This window comes from Sceloporus occidentalis, unplaced genomic scaffold (genome assembly GCF_023333645.1).
Source record: "Sceloporus occidentalis isolate IW3139 unplaced genomic scaffold, rSceOcc1.0.p SCAF_1, whole genome shotgun sequence".
Classification (NCBI taxonomy): domain Eukaryota; kingdom Metazoa; phylum Chordata; class Lepidosauria; order Squamata; family Phrynosomatidae; genus Sceloporus; species Sceloporus occidentalis.
In genome coordinates, this window is record NW_028316981.1 from 265519677 (window position 1) to 265541844 (window position 22168).

The following is a 22168-nucleotide window of genomic DNA, read 5'->3' on the forward strand; positions in this document are numbered from 1 at the left end:
ATATTCAAGATTTTGACTGAAATCGTTGATTCACCCTGAACACATGTTTGCTGTCTCATCTGCTATTATGATGCATATAAATAAAACATAGCCATAATTACAAGATTGCAAACCTAATTCAGCTTTGCTTAGATTACTTTTTCCTTTCATACTTTCTCTATGTGCGTGAATAAAGACAAGAATAAAATGTTTGAAATACATGAGACATCACATCTTTAGGGTATAGAAAAAAAGATTTAAAGGTTAAGGGTTCCATTAAGGGTTTGAGCGAAAGTTGTTTATAAACATATAATTTTATTCTGTTTGCTAGATTTATTTTTGAAAATAGACAAGGATTGGCAAAGTGCTTTATGAGCCTGCAGCTTTCTTTTCAACATTTGTTATTAGCTCTAAGGTGCTTGAATATTTATTTTGGTTTTCTAGTCTCTGTGGAATCCACCCCTTGATTTACTTTATTCTGTAGTTACATTAGGGATCAAGAGAAGTAATGCAGTTTAACCAGAATAATCAATCTCTGACGGGGTTTTCACAAGTGCTGTAGGCTGGGGTGTAGTCAGAGGGCAGTTGTTTTTCTTGTTCAGTTGTTTCCTCTTGACTACTACAACTAATGTTACTGTATACAGAAACATCAGTATTAAAGTAACCGTGACTAGCAGCCATTCTCATGATTGCAGTAGCACTTTTATTACCCACCATTTATGTATGAACCTACTCCATGTATATAATGCTTGCTGTTTACTGTTTATGGCTGCATCCCTGTAAAGTTAGGATGGGGATCCCCAGATATTTAAATTGCAACTCCCAGCTGCCCTAGCCATCTTGGCTAATGACAAAGAATACTGTGTATTGAAGTTCAACTTCAGCTGGAATGCTGCACAGTCCCCATCCTGCTTTACAGACTGATTTATATAGGCACTTCTTTATGCACTTCCCTATCTAGGGACAGTTAGGAAGGGATTAGTCAAAGAGCAAAGCTCACTGACTTACATGTATGAACCAGACCACAGAATTAGTTCCCACACTATTCTTTATACATGGGAATACAATTGGAGGGCACATAGTGTACTCAAAAGTGATATTCCTTGCCAGCAAATTATATGTGAATTGGCTCCACCATCATTCCTGAGTACCTTTAAACAAGCCAGGTTTAATATAAATCCTCCTCATACATTCTCCTACCCTGAGGCCTTGCCATTCACCAACAGACCAACACACAGATTAACATGTAAACCACTTCCTCTCAACTAAGGGTCACATATACACAGTATATATACCCCCCACCTCCATGTCACCATTCTCAGAAGATGCCAGTAACAGATACAGGCAAAACGTCAGGAATAAATTCTGCTAGAACACAGCCAAATAGTCCAAAAAACCTACAAAAAATTATCATCCAGTTTGAGTACTTGGTTATTCTCAAACAAATATAATAGTAACTGGAATTGCAATTGTGTCAAAAGAAAATGTGCATATTAACAAAACAGCATGCTTTAGAAAGAAAGACAGAGAAAATAGATCTCAATACTTCTTTATATTTAAAGAACAGATTTTATTAATGTTATTTTGTCAGTTTTTTTGTGCTGCCTGCCCATGAAGTTAGCTTGTTTCTGCATTCCTTAGAGTAATCACATATGAGTTTTCTGACCTGGAACATATTTTTCATTGGGTGAATGGAAATGTTCTTAATATTTACTCATGGACAACTTTGTTACTGCAGAAAGATTTTTTTTTTTTTTTGAAACTTGGTTGATTCAGTTTCCCCCAGTAATTTTTCAGCATCTAAGAGGGTGCAGTTTGAAGTCTAGTCAGTATTCCTGACTAGACTTAATTAAGGTTAAATATCTGGGAACACCAGTGACAGAAACAATCCTATTAACAGAATCAGGTCTGCTTTAACACTGTACAATTATATTACTATAATTTATTTATTTATTTAGAGTATTTCTGCCCTGCTCTTCAACCACAAAGGTTCTCAAAGTGGCTTACAAATTGTTAATTTCACAGTTTCCTGCCCTCGGGCATACAATCTATGTAGGACACAACACACATGGAAAAGAGGATGGCAGTGGCAAAGGGACAACAATATCCCCATGATTGCACTTTAAGTGCCATGGCTATATCCTGTGGAAGCCTGGAATATGTAGTTTTGCGAGCTGTTAAAATTCTTTGTCGGAGAGTTTTAATGCCTTACCCAGGATACTGTAAATTGTAACCATGGCAGTTAAAGTAGAATCAAATTGTTTTAATTGCACAGTGAGAAAGGGTCACAGGGATGTCCCTCCCCACCATTTTTCCTTTGCATAGACAAACTAATACCAGTCTCTTATATCTTATTTTCCAATGGCCCCATTTCATTTCTAAAGTGATTTGTATACACAAACTAATATCAAACGCTATCTTATTTTTGGGTGTCCTCTTTATCTTCATGCACATTTTGTTATTGGATAGAATGAGGGAGCATAAAATCATGAACTAACAAAATGTCATGTATAATCATTACAAGACTTCATAAAATTAAAAACTTCTCTAAATAATAAGTGCCTTCATTTCAGGTACACTCTTACCTAAAGAATATGATGGTATAGACAGTGCATCCCCTTGTTTTGATATAGTGCTAACAATTAATATACACAACTTTCTCCCATAAGTATATGCTTTTACAATGAGTATTTAATTCGCAATACATGAAATGATGGTAGAGTATTGCAATTTCTATTGCATTGCAATGATGAGACCAAAGCACCTGATGCAGATTGAGCAGGTGTAGTGGAATGAAATGCTCCCAAACTTAACTGTACAGCCTGTACACTGTTTGATGAGAGTGCTCCATTAGTAGCTGGGATTCAAGCAGGCCCAATAGAAGGCAGTACACTGGAAGTGCCTAAAACAAAAGAGTAACTGTCCACATACATGTTTTTGTTAACTTTGAGTCGAAATTTTCATAGATTATTTAATGTATGGACATCTGTATTTTGTCTAAGCAATGAAAAGTAAAACAGTATGTAGTATTACATATACAAATTTGGCATTGTATACTTGTCTTAATGAGGAGGTGCTCTTGCTCAAGACTGGGACTACAATGCAAGCGCAAAGCACAGTGGGGCCTTGTTATCCGTAGGTTTGCCATCCCTGGTTATAAACATCTGCAGAAGGCAAGCCCCATTGTGTTCAATGGTGGTGTGTGCACACAGCTGCACTGCCATTAGGGACATCATTAGTTGTCCCCAGTGGTAGTGCATTCACACAGTCACACCATCATTAGGGACAATGGACTTCAGGTAAGGCCCCATTGACCCCACACAACAGGGCTTATCAAAGGTCCTGTTGTACCTAATCGGGGCACAGTTGTATGCACATGCTTCCATATTGAACAATAGGACTTAAGGTCCTGTGGTTTTTGGTATCTGTGTTGTGTGTGTGTGTGTGTGTCCAGAACATATCCCCGCAGATACCAAGATCCCACTTTACAGTCGGCCCTCCACATCTGCGGATTTGACTTTTGCGGATTTATTTATTTGCAGATTTTATTAATATGTTCTTTTTAGGACTGTCTAGGTCCTCAAGCACAACTGGGTAGATAGGACCACAGGTTTGTGCTGGAAGACATAGAGATTACTAGAACAAACAATTCTCTAGGGATTTGTAGGCCATCCAGTGTGATCCTGTGGTCAATTTCCAGCAGATATTGACCATAGAGTTTTGCTGGAAGACCAAGAGATTCATAGAGTGGTGTTCTCTCAAATTAAAACAGTGTTTGCTTTTTCCCTATGGGAATGCAGGAACATACTCTGCTGAGGCTGATGAAAGTCACACTGGGAATGAAAGTCATTGAACTGAGCATCACCCATGACTTGGTCTGTCAGGCGAAAGCAGCTCCATATATCAACACATCTCTTCTCAGATTAACAGATTAGTAGATGGAAATCACATGGATATCCCATTTTATCTAGATTAAGCCTCCACTTGTTTGCTACCACCCACCCCAAAATTGCCTCACTCAGGATTTCCACAGCTACCATGGGACTAATTAGTGGAAGTTAGAGGCAGCGTGTATTATCTGTTTGCTGACACCTAAATCCAAACTTCTGAATGAGTTCTCTCAGTGCCTTCATGCAGATGTAAAAAACTGTGGGACAAGACAGAACCCTAAGGCATCTTGCAGTCAAGGCACAGCAGGAGTTTCCCAGTAATACTTCCTGGGCCCATCCCTCTAGGAAGGACTGGAACCACTGCAATACCATGCCTCTCTGTTTGGCCCTGGCTGTTGTTAAATGCTGGCAAGTTGACATTGATTATGGCAATCTCATAAATGATAAACATCCAAGTCACCCTATTATCAATAGCCATGCTCAGCTCTTGCAGACTCAGAGCTGTGGCTTTCTTGTTAAGTCTAGCCATCTGGAATGTGATCTCCCTCTTTCACGGTTCTTACACTATTTCTGTCATCTTTTTGTCTGTCCTTAACTGCTTGAAGAGTTTTATCTGTTTGTCCATAACAGCTTCAAGAGTTTTATCTGTCACCCAGTGAGCCTTCTCTTTCTTTTTGGCTACAGATACTGTCTTTTTTCAGTCTTCTTTGACAGTGTCCTGGATTCAGTCAAAAATTCTTCTAGTCCCGGTCAATTAGGTTTAGTATCACAAATCTATTTTTCACATTATCTTTAAATTCTTCAGGACTGTTCTTCAGGTTGTATTTTGGGATGATGCCTGGTTTAGTGTTCTTCTTTACCTTTATTCTAATTTTTTATATTCATAGTTCAAGGTCTGTGCCACAATCTGCTCCTGGTCTTGTTTTTTCAGAGAGAATGAAGTTTCTCCATCTTCTACTTCCAGTTATGTAATCTATTTGATTTCTTTATTGGCCATCAGGTGCTGTCCATGTACACAGTAGCTTCTGAGGTTGCTTGAAGTATATGTTTTTGATGAACAAACTGTTGGCCTCACAACAGTGGCATTACTAAAGTTGGCATCACCTGATGTGGTAACTCATGGTGTCACTCCATTGACCTTTTCCCACACCACACCATACAGTATCCTTAGTGAAATTAGTACTAATGTTACTCGTAAATTGTAATTCTTGTATATCACTGAATGTAATGCTAATAGTTGTGGCATAAACAACTAGCAAAATTAAAATTATATATTTAAATTACAATATCATATACATAGCCTAAATGTATTTACATGTACACAGTTTCCTGTAAACTCAGTAAAACAATTCCTCCAAACAGTGATACCTGTATTGGCCAACCAAAATGTACAATATACATGTTGCAAGCTTTCGAAGCTTCTTTGGCTTCTTCATCAGGCAAGATGTTACGAACTTAACAGGAGAAACAACTGAGGATGTTAATCGTAGGCCTGTTTCCTGTAGTTAAAGGGAAAATTTGGTAAGAAATTATTTTTTTTAAGAAAATAAAAAAAGTTCTCCCACTGAGCTTCATCCCACTCACACCATCTCCAGTGTTTTAAAGAGACACAAGTGAGCACCACAGCCCATTCTGCTGAAAGGCAGCTGTTTGGGGAGCAGTGGTGTCACCCCGTTAGAGTATCACCTGGTGTGGGCAGTAGCACCCCCCAGTAATGCCCCTGCCTCACAAAATTCAGTCAATTGCTCTTGTGATTTACTTCTTGATCCTAGGCTAAATTTTATTACAGTCTTTGATCCTGCTCTGTTTGCTATTTTTTCATTCCAATCAACTATGATTAATGAGGGGTCCTGTTTGGGTGTATGATAAATTTCCTCCTGGACTTCAGCACAGAATCTTCCATTTCTTTCTTCTGCCTCTATAGGTGGAGCATAAATTTACATTAAGTTGATAGGTTTTCCCTGAAATTATATCCTTTGACTGCTTTTGCTACATGTCTCTTCACAATAAAGAACACACCATTTCCTATCTACTTTAGCTGGCACACCCCAAGTTTTGCAATGTTTATATGTTCCATTTCTTGTTTCACAATGTCTAGCTTCCATGATTCATGCTTCTCACATTCCTTGTTCCTATAGTATGACATATGGAGCGCTGGACTTTCCTTTCACCTCTGAGCACATCAACAGCTAAATGCCCTTTTAGCATGAATCTAGTTGCATCATTAGCCACAGAGCTATTCGGTTGTCCTCTGCTGTACCCCACTACTTCACTGAGTGTCATCCAACTTCGGTGTCTCATCTTCTCTCATCTTCTGGCACTATCTCCTGTTTCATTTTGGATTGTCTCACTGTGGTAAAAGATCTTCAAAAAGAGGCTACCATGCTTCCCTCTATTCACTATTAACAAACATTAGTTATGGTGCCACATCTCTTGTCTCTGAGAGATCCTCCATCAGTGTCCCTTGCAGTACTACTTCTGCTGAGTAGCTGATTGGGTGAATATTATTGAAGGCTAACAAATATATAGCAAATATATTCAGGCAAATTAACAAGGTTTCATTCCTCTTGTAAATCATCTGCTATGAATCATCAGGGCAACAAAAATGCTTTCCATCTGCTACAGAAACCTGATCAGAACAGATCCAAATAGTGCAAGACCAGCTGGAGTTAAGAACCCACCAGTAACTTACTCAAGAATGGTAGTTTTGAGAGGAGAATCATAAATACCTAGAAGGAAGTGATCCAGATTTAATTGTTTCTTCAGTAATAGTTTGACCACTGTCTCCTTAAGTGCAGTGATAACCCCACTTTTACCTGGTAAGGGAATAGCCAGATGGCAAGGCAGGTTCTGGCAGATTCTGATATCCAGGAAGTTATCCAAAGAGCAGCTGGTAAGTTTCAAATTGCCTAGTACCTTGTCCACATCAGGTTTCACATGCTGAAACATATCCAAAACAACATGACTAGATCAAACCCTGTCCACATCCATTTCTGACTCTATCAAAAGATGGCAGCCAAGCTGGAATAAATACAAACAATTTTGTCACCAGAATGTGATGCAAATTGGTCACAGTAAAGCTGTCAAGAGTTCCATATGGACTGCCAATCCTACAGAGAGAAGGTTTTTCTCTTTTCTTTATATACACAGATTTTTTACTACTGTTAACACACAGCTCTGCATCTTAAGGGGTGACATGCCTTACAGTGAGTTGGTAGTGACAGAGAAATGAATTCTCAAGGTGATTAATATCTAAACCTTATGTGATACTTCATTGTTTCTAATATTTAAACACTGGAAATTCTAATGACACAGTGTTGTATAATGAAACTACATCTGTGTGCAGGATGTACATATCACAAGGTTAAAGTATACTGGTCACACAGGTGTGGGGGAGGGACATTCTGTCCTACCAAAATGGTACAACGATTGTATGCAGTCTATACAATATTTGTAATAAATTACAAAGTTCTTTGCAACACAGTAACTGTTTAGGTATAGAACATAATAGTGAAAGGTTCAGAATACAGATGTTACTCATCATTACTACTAAACATGGTGATATATTGGATAAGAGAACTGCTGACACCTTTTGTCATTGTACTACTTTTGTTGAGAGTTCCAGATGAAGAAGCTTTCTTTGGTTATTTGTGACCTTTAGCTATTCATCTATGCAGTTTGTTTAAAGAGTCATTTAGTCTTGAAGTAAATTAAGAAGGTATTGTTTGTGATTTAGCTAAATCAGGGTTCTCTCTGCACCTGAAGTTTCAGACCCAGAGTATACGTCTGTCAGACCTACACAGAAAAGCTCAATTGTGGAGAGGAATAGTCAGTATCACTTTGATTGAAGGTTGTGAACTCAAGGCCATGGATCCAAATGGGCTCAGTGATCCTTACGTCAAATTCCGGTTGGGACAACAGAAGTACAAGAGTAAGGTAACTTCTTTGAAATATTTTCCCAAGCAGTGGTGGGTTTAAATATATTGTTACTTTAGTGTTCTCCTTAGCTGTTTTTAAGTATATTTGATTAATGGTCTTAAATTCTTAAACCCAGTTCAAATGAGGAAATAAAAAAAGATACCACCCATTGAACGATTAAGAAAAAAGTTGATGGAAACAATCATAAGCATTACAGAAAAGTTAACCAGAATTAAATCATGTGAAGCACTTTACATAAAGATAGTGTTTACAACCTAACTGATATCTTGAATGATCCTAATACCGTTGATGAGTCAATTTTGTACCTGCTGGATCCATACCTAGTAATGGCATTAGATTGTTTTTGGACACTGGACTCAATAGTTTTACAGTTCTCTTCCTTGTTAAATTGAATACATCTCTGTAATTTTACTGTTGAATACTTAAGATGAAGATCAGATTGTAAGGATTCATACTAAAATATCTGATGGACTATGTATGGGTTCTACTACGACAGGAAAAAATTAGTCCAGCCTTCCTCAACTTAGTCCTCTTCAGTTCTGTTGGTTATATTCACTGGAGACAGGGGAAGTTATAGTCTTAACACATTTGAAAGTCCAGAAAGTCTGAATTAGATCATTCTTCTCACCCCTCTTCAACCTTGGGAAGTGTCTTGGCAGCATCTTGGACACAGAAACCTGTCTTATATCAATCAGACCATTAGTTAAATTAGATCAGCATTTTAAATGTCATAAATGACCATTTTGTTCTGTTGTATTTCTATTGCTAGAGTTATGCATTTCTTCAAGAGTGCACTAATTGACTTCTAAGAGAATACAGAAAGCTGTTGACCTATTTTGTACTCTGCAGAAGAAAATATTGGCTGGCATCCTTTCCAGTAATTATGATGTTTCAACTCTGACTTGCAACATTGAAATTCACTTTTATGGTTGTTGTACAATCACAACAACCTAAAGCGCTCCCAAAACCTATTTTTTAAGCTGCACAGCCCCCCCCCCCCAAACTTTTTCTGAGTTACTATAGAGTAAAGGTGTGAGCTATGATCCATTCAGCCCTCTTCCTGTCAAAACATACTCAGCTACAGTCCTCACTCTGTGGCAAATCAGAAGTGGTCAGGTGGCTGTGTGGCTTAAAAGGTGGATTTTTAGGGGGTAACATTGAGAGACATGAAGTCAGCATGTTGTAGTGATTGAGGCTTGGAGTACTACTCTGGAAACCAAGGTTCAAATCCTTGTTCAGCCATGGAGAACTACTGGGTGACCTTGAGCAGGTCACACTCTCTCATCCTCTGAGGAAAGCAAAAGCACCCCTCTCTCTGAACAAATCTTGCTAAGCAAACTCTGTGATAGGGTTGCCTTAGGGTTGCCATAAGTCAGAAATGACCTAAAGGCACATAACAACAATTGGCCATCACAGATGGATTTTTGTTTGCATTTGTTAAATGGCCAACACAGCTGCTGCTGCATGTTTTTGATAACAACAGTTGAGAGACATAGGTATGAGATGTAGCTGCATCTCCATAGTTGTGTCTCCTGATGCTTGATGTCAGACATTGTATTTGATCTTCGTTGCACTATATTTCCTAAACGAGCAATTCCAAATTACTTGATTAAATCATTTATTGTTTCCAGAACTCTCTCTTCACTGCATGTTAAGTGTATTCAATGATTCCAGGAGGTACAAGGCTACATAACACAATAACCGTCTTTACTTTTCGCAGATTATGCCAAAAACTTTGAATCCTCAATGGAGGGAACAATTTGATTTTCATCTCTATGATGAAAGAGGTGGAATTATTGATATTACAGTCTGGGACAAAGATGCTGGCAAAAAGGATGATTTTATTGGCAGGTTTGTCTAATTATTTGCAGTTTGTATTCTGGGAATGAGATCTGAATTAAAAGGATGTTGTATTTCTGTTATGTCAGATAAACTGCTTCGGTTCAAGGAACATTAATCTAGAAGTGATCGTTACTTTACTATCTTCAGTTTTATTTCTATTTTTATGTAATTTCCCATGGCCAGTAGGTGGCATATGATACCAAATAAAAACATCCCTTTTTTTAAAAAAATATTTTTTTGTCGAATCAAGGTGCCAGGAGTTCCACTGGCAACATTTTAGCAGCCAGTGATTGGCCATTCATTGTAATACAAAAATCTGTGATAGTGATAAAGATACAGAGGATATGAGATAGCAAAGCTGTTCAGTGAAAATTGGCTAGTTTTTTTAACCCTGAAAAATGTATGACTGACTGCCTTTTATGAGACTGATGTAAATCTGTCACTTTTCTCAGTAGTATCAATTATGTTACATGTTTCCTGCTTGAATCAGTTAACATAAAATTATTTTTAGAAACATGAATTTCATGACTGTATATTTATTTGGGATGTTCAGTTTCAAATATTCCACTGATGATCTCCCTCACCCCAGCATCTCTTCCCCACTCACCCTCTTTTATTAGTTTTTCTTTTCAACAGATCATGGCTAATGTAAGCTATACCTGAGTGTTACCCATAGTTTGTTGAACAAGCAAGTGTTTAGTTCAGAGACTAGCAAAGCAAATACCATAGTTTGTTCGTATGATTTCAGCATTAGATAAAATAAACAAACTGGGTAGTTGTCTAGGGTAGATACCGTATACTAACTGACCACAGTGAAACTAGACAAATCATAGTTTAGCATTACATGAGAAAACAAGTATGAGCTATTGGAAATTTACAGGCTGTGAATAATGCATGGATATACTAGTCAGTATAATATGCGGATGAATAGCAGTTCTCAATTGAATTGGTGATATTTCTATTTTTTATGCTATAATCAACCTGTTCCTTTTGGAATAATGTAAGCATAATGGCTAGATTTTTAAAATATGTATATTCAGTGTAAATTCTGACTATTTTCAGGAAAGAACATGAACATCAGTTGTAGTTTAAGACTTCTTTCATGTGAAGGTTATTCTTTATTCTTTAATGGCCAAAATGCTAATCTTTAAAGTTCAAAATCTTTCTTTCAAAATTCATGTTCTAGGATTTATCTATATGTAGTTAAAGTCTGAAATATACTGCCTATTGTTTGCTGTGAACTTAATTTTCATGCAGCACATAAGGTCAGTCTTGGCTGCTCATTATGCATTGGGGAACAGCTTTTCACTCTTCCTCTAATGGTGTTTTTTCCTGGGCATGTTGAATTCTCAGGTGTTTTGCAGGCTGCTTTACTATCCAGTTCCTCATGCAATTTATTGTTAGTATTCCTGTAGGCTCTTAAGAGCTTAAGAGAGAAACTAGGTTTCCATGCAGCCATAGCACAGAGAGAAGCAACTCCTTCACTCCAGCATCTGCTCACCATTCACCCTCTTATAGCTCTATGGCTGTAATAGCTAGAGAGGCCCCTTCCTTTGGTTACACCCAGTATCCATGTGTGGCATTTGTACGGTTAGGGGCAATTGCAGGATGAAAACATTTCTTTCAGTGGCTGCCTGCAGAGCTGCAAGCAATATCCCTTTTCTTATGCATTCCAAAACAGAGACCCAGGCCACAGGATGAGGCTGTTAAATATATTCCACTGTTCATGGTACAAGAGGGGAGAGGATGATGATTAGTTTATATATTCCATAAAATTGTGTAGTTGTGGCTTCCCTGGAGTATGGTAGGTTGGGATTCAAGTAAAAACTGCATATTTGAAAGATCTGTGCAGAGTGAAAACCTTCCCAGGCATTTGTAAGCATGTCAGAAAAAGGATTAATGGACAAAATTCCATTCCATTCCAGGGAATGGATTTTTACTGACAAAATTCACTGAATTTTGAAAGACTTGCTGCTTTTATGTTCTTAAGAATGTAGCCACTCCCTTGATCTATCTAGGATAATTTCATAGAATCATAATGTTGAAAGAGACCACATGGGCAATCAAGTCCAACCCCCTGCCATGCAGAAACTCACAGTCAAAGCACCCCCAATATATGACCATCCAGTCTCTGTTTAAAGTCCTCCAAAGCACAAGACTCCACCACTCTCCAAAGGAGTGTGTTCCACTCTCAAACAGCTTACTGTCAGGAAGGTTTTCCTAATGTTGAGGTGGAATCTCTTTTCCTCTAGCTTGCATCCATTGTTCCATGTCATATTCTCTGAAGCAGCAGAAAACAAGCTTGCTCCATCCTCAATATGACATCCCTTCAAATATTTTAACAGGGCTATCATAACACCTCTTAACCTTCTCTTCTCAAGGCTAAATATACCCAGCTCCCTAAGTCTCTTCTCATAGGGCATAGTTTCCAGACCTTTCACCATTTTAGTCACCCTCCTCTGGACACGCACCAGCTACTTAATATCATTTTTGAATTGTGGTGCCCAAAACTGGACACAGTATTCCAGGTGCGGCCTAACCAAAGCAGGATAGAGTGACACTATTGCTTCCCTTGATCTAAACACTATACTTCTATTGATACAGCCTAGAATCATATTGGTCTTTTTAGGTGCAGCTTCACACTGTTGACTCATGTTCAACATATGGTCTACTAGGACACCTAGATCCCTTTCACAGGTAGGCTCATTAAGCCAGGTGTACCCTATCCTATATCTATGCCTTTCATTCCCCCCCCCCCCCCCGGTGCAGAATCATACATTTCTCTGTACTGAAATTCATTTTGTTAGCTTTGGCCCCGCTTTCTAATCTATTGAGGTCATTTTGAATTTTGATCCTCTCCTCTGGGGTATTAGCCACTCCTCCTAATTTTGTGTCATCTGCAAATTTGATAAGCACACCCTCTATTCCTTCATTCAAGTCATTGTTAAAGATGTTGAACAAGACTAGACCCAGGGCAGAACCCTGAGGCACCCTATTGGTCACTTCTCTCCAGGGTGAAGAATAGCCATTGGTGAACACCCTTGCAAAATGTTGGTTAGACAATTACATTGTTTAACCCACATTTTACTAGCTTGTTTGCAAGAATGTCATGGGAAACCTTGATAGAGGCCTTAGTTAAATCAAGATATGCTATATCCACAGCATTCCCTTCATCTACCAGGCTGGTAATTTTATCAAAAAAAGAGATCAAATTAGTCTGACATGACTTGTTTCTCTGAAACCCATGTTGACTTTTTGTGATTATGGCATCCCCTTCTAAATGTGCACTGACTCTTTGTTTAATGATCTCCTCTATAATATTTCCTGGTATTGATCGCAATTGTTGGGATCCTCTCCCCCCTCCCTTTTTTTTGAAGATGGGGGCATTTGCCCTCCTCCAGTCTGCTGGCACTTCTCCTGTTCTCCAGGAGTTTTCAAAGATTATTGCCTATTGGCTCTGAGATTACATTTGCCAGTTCTTTTAATACCCTTGGATGTAGTTCATCTGGTCCCGGAGACTTACATTCATTTAGATTAACCAGGTATTCCTGTATTACCTCTTTACTTACTCTGTGTTGCATTTCCTGTATTCTGTCCTCTCTTCCATTTTCCTCAATTTGAGCACCTTTTTCCTTTTGTGAGAAGACTGAGGCAAAGAATGTGTTCAGTAGTTCTGCCTTTTCTCTATCCCCTGTTAGCATTTCACCATCTTTTCCACATAGTGGCCCTATCATTTCCCCCTTCTTCTTTTTGCTGCAAACATACCCCCAAGTTCCCTTTTTATTGTTGTTAACATCTCTAGAAAGCCTGAGCTCATTCTGTGCTTTAGCATTTCTGACTTTACCCCTACACATGCTCGCTATTTATTTGAATTCCTGTTTGGTGATTTCCTCTTTTTCTATTTCTTATACATGCCCCGTTTAAAACTTAGCTTTGTTGAAAGTTCTTTAGTCATCCATCCTGGTTTCTTGAGACACCTCCCATTTTTCCTTCTTGTTGTATCAGTTTGAAATTGTTGAAATTGAAATCCCAAATTGGGAAAGGAAGGAGCACTTCAGATTTGATGGCTTTGTTTACCTGGATGTACACATGCCTTGGAGAAATAATCCTTGTTTTCCTGGGAAGCTGACTGAATGTTCTTGAAATGTCAATGATCTCTCAGTGAGACGCCTCCCATTTTTCCTCCTCGTTGGAGCAGTTTGAAATTGTCCCTTTTGAGAAATCCCCATCCATCCTGAACTCAGTTCTCTTTTAATATTTCTGACCACAGGATTACCCCCGGTATTTCCCTAATTTTACTGAAATTAGCTCTCCTAAAGTCTCCAATGCGTGTCTGACTATGCCTGGCTTCTCCTTTCCACTGTATAACAAACTCCAGGAGAACATGGTCACTTCCATCTAATGATCCCACCACTTGCACCCCATTAACCAGGTCATCCCTGTTGGTTAGGATCAGATCTAAAATAGCTGGCCCCCTTGTTGCCTCTTCCACCTTTTGGACAATGAAATTATGTTGTAGGCAAGTGAGGAATTTGCTAGAATCTTGAGCTGGCGGCGCAGTGGTTAAATGCCTGCACTGTAGCCACTCATTCAAAACCATAAGGTTGTGAGTTCAGTACCAGCAAAAGGGCTCAAGCTTGACTCAGGCTTGCATCCTTCTGAGGTTGCTAAAATGAGTATCCAGATTGTTGGGGGCAATTAGCTTACAGTTGTAAACCGCTTAGACACTACTAGTTCAGAATGAAGCGGTATATAAATGAAGCTGTTTCTTTGTTTGTGTTTGAATTCCAGCAAATATCATGATGGTTACCCATCACTACTACATCTCTCCTTTCTGTGTGTGTGGTCATCTGTTCTAGAAAGGCATCCAATTCCTCAGTTTGACTTGGGGGTCTGTAGTAGACTCCCACAATAACATCCCTGTTGATCTCCTCCCCTTTTAATTTTTATCCAGATGCTCTCCACCTGGGTTCCACAATATAAGTCCTGGATCTCTTTCATAGGTGTAAACATCCCTGACATATAAAGCTATTCCTCCTCCTTTCCTGTTTAGCCTATTTCTCTTGAAAAGGTTATGCCTCTCTATTACTACTTTCCAATCATGAGACTCATCCCACCAGGTTTCAGTGATGCCTATTATATCATATTTGTTTTGTTGTTCTAGGAGTATTATTATTATTATTATTATTATTGTTTATATAGCACTGTAGATTTGCACAGCGCTGTACATAAAAACAATAAATATAAAAGAGTAAACCTGCCTATGGCGTACAATCTAAGAAATAATAGGATAATACATATAAAATACATAGCAATACAGGAAATGATTCAGTAAAACAGGCAACAAAAGAACATCAAATAGCAAGTGACAATCATGCAATGCCTGGGAATGCTTCTCTGAACAGGATGGTCTTCAACTCTGTTTTGAAGCTGGTTAAAGAAGTGATAAGTTCCAGTTCATCTTGTTTATTTCCCATTTAGATTTAGAAGCATTGCTTGTTGTTATACCATTCAGCTGAAGATTTACCAGTTGGTTCTGGCAATGTACAAATAGGGTGAAAGTGAGAAAGCTGGTTAAGATCCATCTGTAACTTTCTTTTTTGGCAGAATACATAAGAACACACATACACACCAATCAAACCAAAAGGCATATCTAGTCCAGCATTCTCTTCACACAGTGGCCAACAAGCTGCCTATGGGTGCCCACAACGAGCACTTTCCCACTTGTGCTCCACAGCAGTTGATGTAGAGAGGCATGTACTCTCTCTAGTACTAGCAGTGATATATATAGTACTAGAGGTGATATATACTCGAGGCCATCCTAACTAGTAGCCGTGTATGTTCCTAAACACCATTCATTTGCCTAACCTTCTTTTAAAAACTGACCCAAGTCTTCACCCGTGACTAATTCCTATGGTAGTGAATTCTACAGTTCAACTTCTCACTGTCCCATATGTGGTTGCACCATACAACACTGGCCATGTCATACAATACTGACCATTTTATTTCAATAACTTTTCAAAGTACAGTATATTCCATCTGGAATTTACCTTTTTTGAATAAACCCTTTACATGTTGGATCAACATTATCATAGAGTTTTCTACCTGTTAGATTCTGCCCTAACCACAAGGCCCTTTTCTTGGTCAGTTGCTACCAGCTCAGATTCCATCATGGTATGTTAAACCGGATTCCTTCTCCTTACTATATGTCAGTTTGAACTTGCTTACATTGAATCTCATGTGCACTTATTTTTTTTTTAAAAGACAGAAAAACAGTGATAATAATAAATCACACACACACATATACTTATAAATGCACAAAAACACAACGGCATACCAAAATCTATGCATACTTCCAAAATTCCAAACAGTCTCAAACAGTATTACTTTTAAGAAACACAGTGATTAAAGCTATTTGTATTTTGCACTTCCCATCTGTTCTTGCAGAATTATATAACTGGGGTCCATTCTTTACCTGTAATATTCATATCTTTGTTATTGAGCCAGGCTGTTAACTTATCTAATTAATATATGCTTACCAATTTGAGTAACGATTCAACTATCAGTGGAATTTTCGTAGTTTTCCAGTATTTCACTAACAGTAATCTGGAGGAGGTTGCCATATATAAAATTATCCTCCAATATTTCTTCTTATCACTTTTCATTATCCTACTCTCATATTTAGTAGATAAATTTCAGGTTTCATTTGAAAGTTAATTTTTAGAATCTTACTTATTGTTATGTGTACCCCCCCCCCCCCCCAGTATTTCCTGAGCCTGGAGCAGTTCCACCACATGCGGAACCAAAAAAACCAATGGATTGTTGACATTTCCAACATTTATCTTGGCTTGTTTTGTAGATTTTGGATATCCTTTGAGGGGTTAAACACCAATTGAGCTATTTTGGGAAATTTTTCTTTTATGTCTTGAGATCATGTAAATTGTTGAGTTCTTCTCCTTGCTTGTTTCCAGTTTATTAAATTTATCTTATCTTCTATGTCTTTGGCCCATTGTATCATTGTATCCTGGATTTGTTCTTGTTCTAATTCTCTTTTAAATAATACACACACACACACACACACACACACACACACACACACACCTTCTTTATGAAATATAGTTTTATTGAATTCATTTTTTCCATCTTCAAAACCTACTAAATTTGAGTTTGTTTTATATCTTTCCTTGATATGTAATGTAACCAATGCATTTTATAATAAATGTTCATTAGTTCTTCTAATGTTTTATATTATACTGATTCTGGTCATCTTTTATTAGAATATCTTTGGGATGAAACAGATGGGCCAAATAAAGTGGTTTCTACCCACTTTGAAGGTGGGGCATTTAGATGACATATGCCCCTAAAGTGGTCATAAACCGGATTGAAGCTGCACTAAAAACTGGAGTAAAACGAAGCTGTGATAGTCTGACTCAAAGCAGAAAAGGCATACCTTTGACCCTGGATATAAATGTCCCAATGGCAGAGCAGTCCTGAAGGAGCGATCCATCCTTACCCTAAACCTAATGCTGCATATAAACGCAACAGTGCAGGTGTATATTAAAAAGGACAGAGCCAGCATATCCAAGTGGACAGGGCAGCAATGCAAAAAACTGAAAGTGTGACAATTCTAATGGATATAATTACAACATACTGTACACAACCAGACAGTCCAAGAGGGGGCGTGGGGTGAAGAGGGCATGACTGTGCTTTTCCAGTGTTTTACTGGGCACACCAATGCTCCGATGCCCTGTACTGATGGAGGCTTGCAGGTGCGACTGTGTGGCTGATCAAAGGGGTTACCATCCAATGGGATAGCATCTAGACAGCAGGCAGTCACTGGTGGTTTGTTTGTGCACATGCATGCTGGGAAGAGGACAAAAAATTACTCAGCAGCGCAGCTTGATGCTGCACCATGCAGTCGAGCTGTGCACATTTGGGCCTCCTTGGGAGTGGCCAGTGTGGACAGTGGGGTTTCGACCTTCTTCCGTAAATTGAAGGTTCCTGCTACTTTTTTCTAATCATCTGTTCTGCCCCTTTGTATCTAAGCCAATTATAAAATTATTTTCATCTACCCTGGACAGCTTCTTGAGGCAAAATCCAGTGTGGTATTTACCTGTAAAAAATTTTTTTTCTTTGAGTCATTGAAACTCTTAAAGATTTTCTAATGTAGTGATCCTCAAATTCTTTATGGACTATTGCCTTGCCATACCAAAGATATGCATGCCAGCCAAATCTATTATTGTATCCTTCTAGTGTTAGTAACCTTTCATTGTCTGTAGTTGCCCAATCTGATGTAGGCCTACTGGCATAATAATGTAATCAGAAATCTGATAAATTACATCCTCTGTTCTCTTTTTTGTCCATCAATGTTTTCTGTTTGATACTTGGTTTGCAGCCAGTCCAAATGAAATTTCTCAAATCTTTATACCACAGAAGAATGGGTTTTCCTCACGTGCAGTTTTGATACCCAATCCTTCAGTTTGGGGGGATCAGTTTGAGTTCTTCACAGTGCATTTTTATTTTCACCCCTCTAAATATTTTTTATCATCTGCAAAACAGGCCACTTTGCACAAAATGTGTTACTTCCATTGACTTCTCTTGCATTGATTTTTGGCAGCTAATTTTAATCTACTAATACTAAATAATTTTTTTAGTAACTGTGAAATTACCTTAGTTATCATGGAATTATTTACCTTGCTATCGCTTGCAATTTTGAAGACAATCCTGACTCTACTACATTAACTGTAATCAGCTAATAAATCCTCATGATTGTTACAGTGTTAACACATAAGAGTAATCTGGCCAAATTGGCTGCTGACAGCTGCAATATATTTCCAAGAGAGAGCGCTGTCAGTGAACAGGTCGTTTCTGTGAACATACAAGGATAAGTAAATCCCATGTTGAACAATTTTATTCCGCTGGACCTATTTGCAATCCAGTACAGTAGAATTTATAGCGTTATTTATTAGTATGAAACCATGCATGTTTATCTTCAAAATGGCATTGATTTTTGCTCATATTTTTATGCCAAGGGATTACTGCTGACTGATTTATTTTCATCCTCTGTGAGTCAGCATTCCCCCTCCCAATAGAGGGAAGATCTGAGCAGAAAGGAATCTGGCATTTTGGCCAAATGACACATTTATCTGGGGGGAAGTAGTCCCATGTCAACTGGTAAACAAGTGTATTTCTGTGCTGATGGCATATTGCATCGACTTTGCCCAATTTAACCTACCATAAAGGGCGTAGAGACTCGTGCTATTGCTATGATTAATTGTTCCCTCTTTCCCAACTATACAGTGTCATGGTTTTACTACACAACCATTTTCACATCATCTAAGTTTGTTTAATTTTTTTTGTTTAGCAAACACATCAGCACAATAAGAAACATGGCTGATTTCACCTAAATTATCTCATGATAACTACAGGAGCCCTTAAAAAGAATCTTGGGCATTGCTGCACTATTGTTCCCTTCACAACATTCACTGGGGAACAGAGATGTTCTAACTTGGAGCTGAATTACTCTGAGATGGAAGTTTGTTTATAGAAGATGGTAAGGGGTGTGTGTGCATGTGTAGAATCACCTCCATGTTTCAACTCATGCAAGTACCATTATATCTGCATAGCTTACTAGGCTATTATATGTGTTGGTATATTGCAATGCATGTGAAAGACACAAATCCTCCTTTTGCACCTTATCCTACTACATTCTTTTGCAGCCTAGCAGAGATCCTGATGAAAAAAACATGCTGCAACTCTTGTAGACAGGCACCAGACTGAAGAGATTCAGCACATTTGCCATTATAGAAGTGGCACATAGCTCTCAAGCCCCTGCGCAGAAAGCTAGGGTAGTTTCACACAGGAATCTGAATTCACACATCTGTTCTGTTTTCAAGTCAGAAACGGCTTGAAGGAACACAACAATAACAAATAGGAGAGATATGCCCACACATCCTTCTATACAGAATGTTGTCAAAATAAGTGTGTGTGCTTTCATGGAATAGTATATGGAAGGGGTGTCTCCAACCTGTGGGCCTTATCCAGTTTGTTAAGGTTCACAATCTGGCCCTGTATAGCAGGGATGGGAATTGTGTAGTTCCAGGTGTTGTTCAACTGCTATTTCAAGGAGTCAAGCCAGCATAGGCCCTGATGAGAAACACTGTGAGCTGCAGTTCAACAGATTCTGGATTTGGGCTGTATCTCACATGATTTCTACTCCTGTATTAGATGTTCCCAGTAATTCTTCTCCCTTCCACCCTCCCTGCACCATCCATGAAAAAGAAGAGTTTCTAATTTCTCTGATGAGATATCAGAAGTAACAGGAATTTACTTAGGCTTACAGGGGAATCACCAATGTTATCTCAGTTCTCTGAGTAGGGGCCTCTTAGGGGCTCCCTTCAGTTACCAGTTCTAGGACTCAAGTGATTTCTGTACATGCTGGTTGAGAGCAAATTTCTTTTCCCCTGTGTCCCTGGATTACCATTTCCAGAAAGTTCCTGAGAGTTGGGGGCTGGAATTGCAAACAAGGTGAATCTCTCACAGGGTTTTGGAAGCACAAATGAGAAGTATCTACTCCCCCTGCATTCTTCTTCATTCAGAGGTGAATAGGAGAGCAAAATCTGGAAAGATTCACCACAGATTCTGCAAAGACAATGTGTTGCAGTGGTTAACAAAACTGAAGTCTGTTCATCAAAGATAGGCAACTGTGGGGGGTTGCATTGGCTCCCTTGGAGGAACATGGATGGCTGTACACACCTTGTTGTGCCGCAACCTCAAGGTTTTGCCCCAAGAATGTCCCCAGAGCTTTCTAGGGGAAACAGGACATATTTTAACCTCATACCCCTGAACTGAACTAAAATCAGAAGTAAAATTTTGGGCATGTTGGGTGCGTTTTTTCCCTCCCATATTTTTTTTGGAGGAGTGGCTGGAGGCCTCCCCCCTTCCATAGCTGCACTTCTCCTGGTCCTGCTTTCTATCATTCTGTCTAACCAACCAAAGCAGGGTAATTACATTTTAGTATTGAACTTCATTTGATGATATTCCTGGTGGATTGTTGTATGCAGTTGTTTAACTGTATGGGGCTAGTCCCTATCATTTGACGTAGTGGGCCATAGTGAAGTATTCAGTTGATTTCGTGTATTAGAAAGGTAGCAAATAGTAAATCGTATGTTACATTTTAGCTGCAAGGAAGGAGGAAAAGTTGCTTGTGGGTTTTTTGTTTATTTGTTTGTTTGTTTGTCATGGGCTTAAAATAAGGTTTGCCCATCCTAGGAGACTATGCATCATGACTGAAAAGAGCATCAGTTTTTGGGCACAATTCAAAGAGCTGGTTATTACCTTTAAAGATCTGTTCCCCCACTGGCACAGGTACATCTGGTGGGAACACGGTATAGCATTTTCTCAGTTCCAGGCTCTGGAACTTCCTTGCCAGAGAAATTTGAGGGACACCCTCTAAGTAAAGCAAAGATTTCTCTGCATTCAATCAGTGATTATATAAGGCCAGTATTACACAGTATGCTGGACATAGCTAATTGTTATGCTATTGTGTGTGTTTTAATGATGTATGTTTTAATCTGGTTTTAATTTTTTTATTGTTTAATTATGTTTTAATTTTTGTATCTTATGGATTGTTAGCATTTTTTTTAAAAAAAAATTGTAAGCTCCTTTGAGTCCCAATCTGGGAAATAGGTGTAGAAATAAATAGATAGAATTAGATATAACAACAACAATAACAGTTAACCCAATTATGAAACCATTGCTGGTAGACTGAAGTCTTTGGTGAGTAGCAGACAGATTATCTAGTTTTCATGCTTATAGTTAAAGGTACTTAATAAGTACTTAAAAGTATTGTACTTAACAAGGATCCCTGAATTTTCTTTAAAAAAATACTTGCTATTAATAGTAATACAATTAATATTTTCATTTGGATGCTTGTGTATTTGAAGGTGCTGCTCATTACTTTTCTCTCTAGTCCCAGTTCTTCCCCAATACCACAATTCATGCTCTTATCAAGCACTTCTGCATACCACATGCTGTATTTTGGGGTCCTCATATTTTTATATCTCATATCTGGAGCTAGCATGTTTTTGAGAGATCATTGACATTTCAAGAACATTCAGTCAGGTTCCCAGGAAAACAAGGATTATTTCCCCAAGGCATGTGTACATCCAGGTAAACAAAGCCATCAAATCTAAAGTGCCCCTTCCTTTCCCCAAATAATCCACATTTCCTCTTGAAGCCTAAAACAAAGGATCTCTTTGCATCTAAAACAGTAAGCCAGTTTCTCATCCTATCCCCTTTTCTGCCCCCAGCCAAACCTCTCCATCCATCATCTCTGGGATATCCCAATCCATTCATTGTTTTTGTTACATTAAAATTAAAACTATCAACCAGTCTAGGACAAGTCATTCAGCCTTTGTTACCTGCCTAGATAGCACATTGCTATATAGTTTCAAAACCTAACCTCTGTACACACAGATGTGCACAGTCCAACCCACATACACACTTACACTCTGTGT

At 38.5% G+C, this 22168-nt stretch overlaps 1 protein-coding gene across 1 annotated transcript in view; it reads left to right on the forward strand.

The window, feature by feature from the left end:
• LOC149323842 (multiple C2 and transmembrane domain-containing protein 1-like) overlaps positions 1-22168 on the forward strand; it is a 253115-nt gene that overhangs the window by 96803 nt on the left and 134144 nt on the right. Inside the window, exons 7-8 of the mRNA XM_089482469.1 lie at positions 7635-7805; positions 9529-9659. Coding sequence (XP_089338595.1) covers positions 7635-7805; positions 9529-9659 — 302 coding nt within the window. The remainder of the gene's footprint in view (positions 1-7634; positions 7806-9528; positions 9660-22168) is intronic.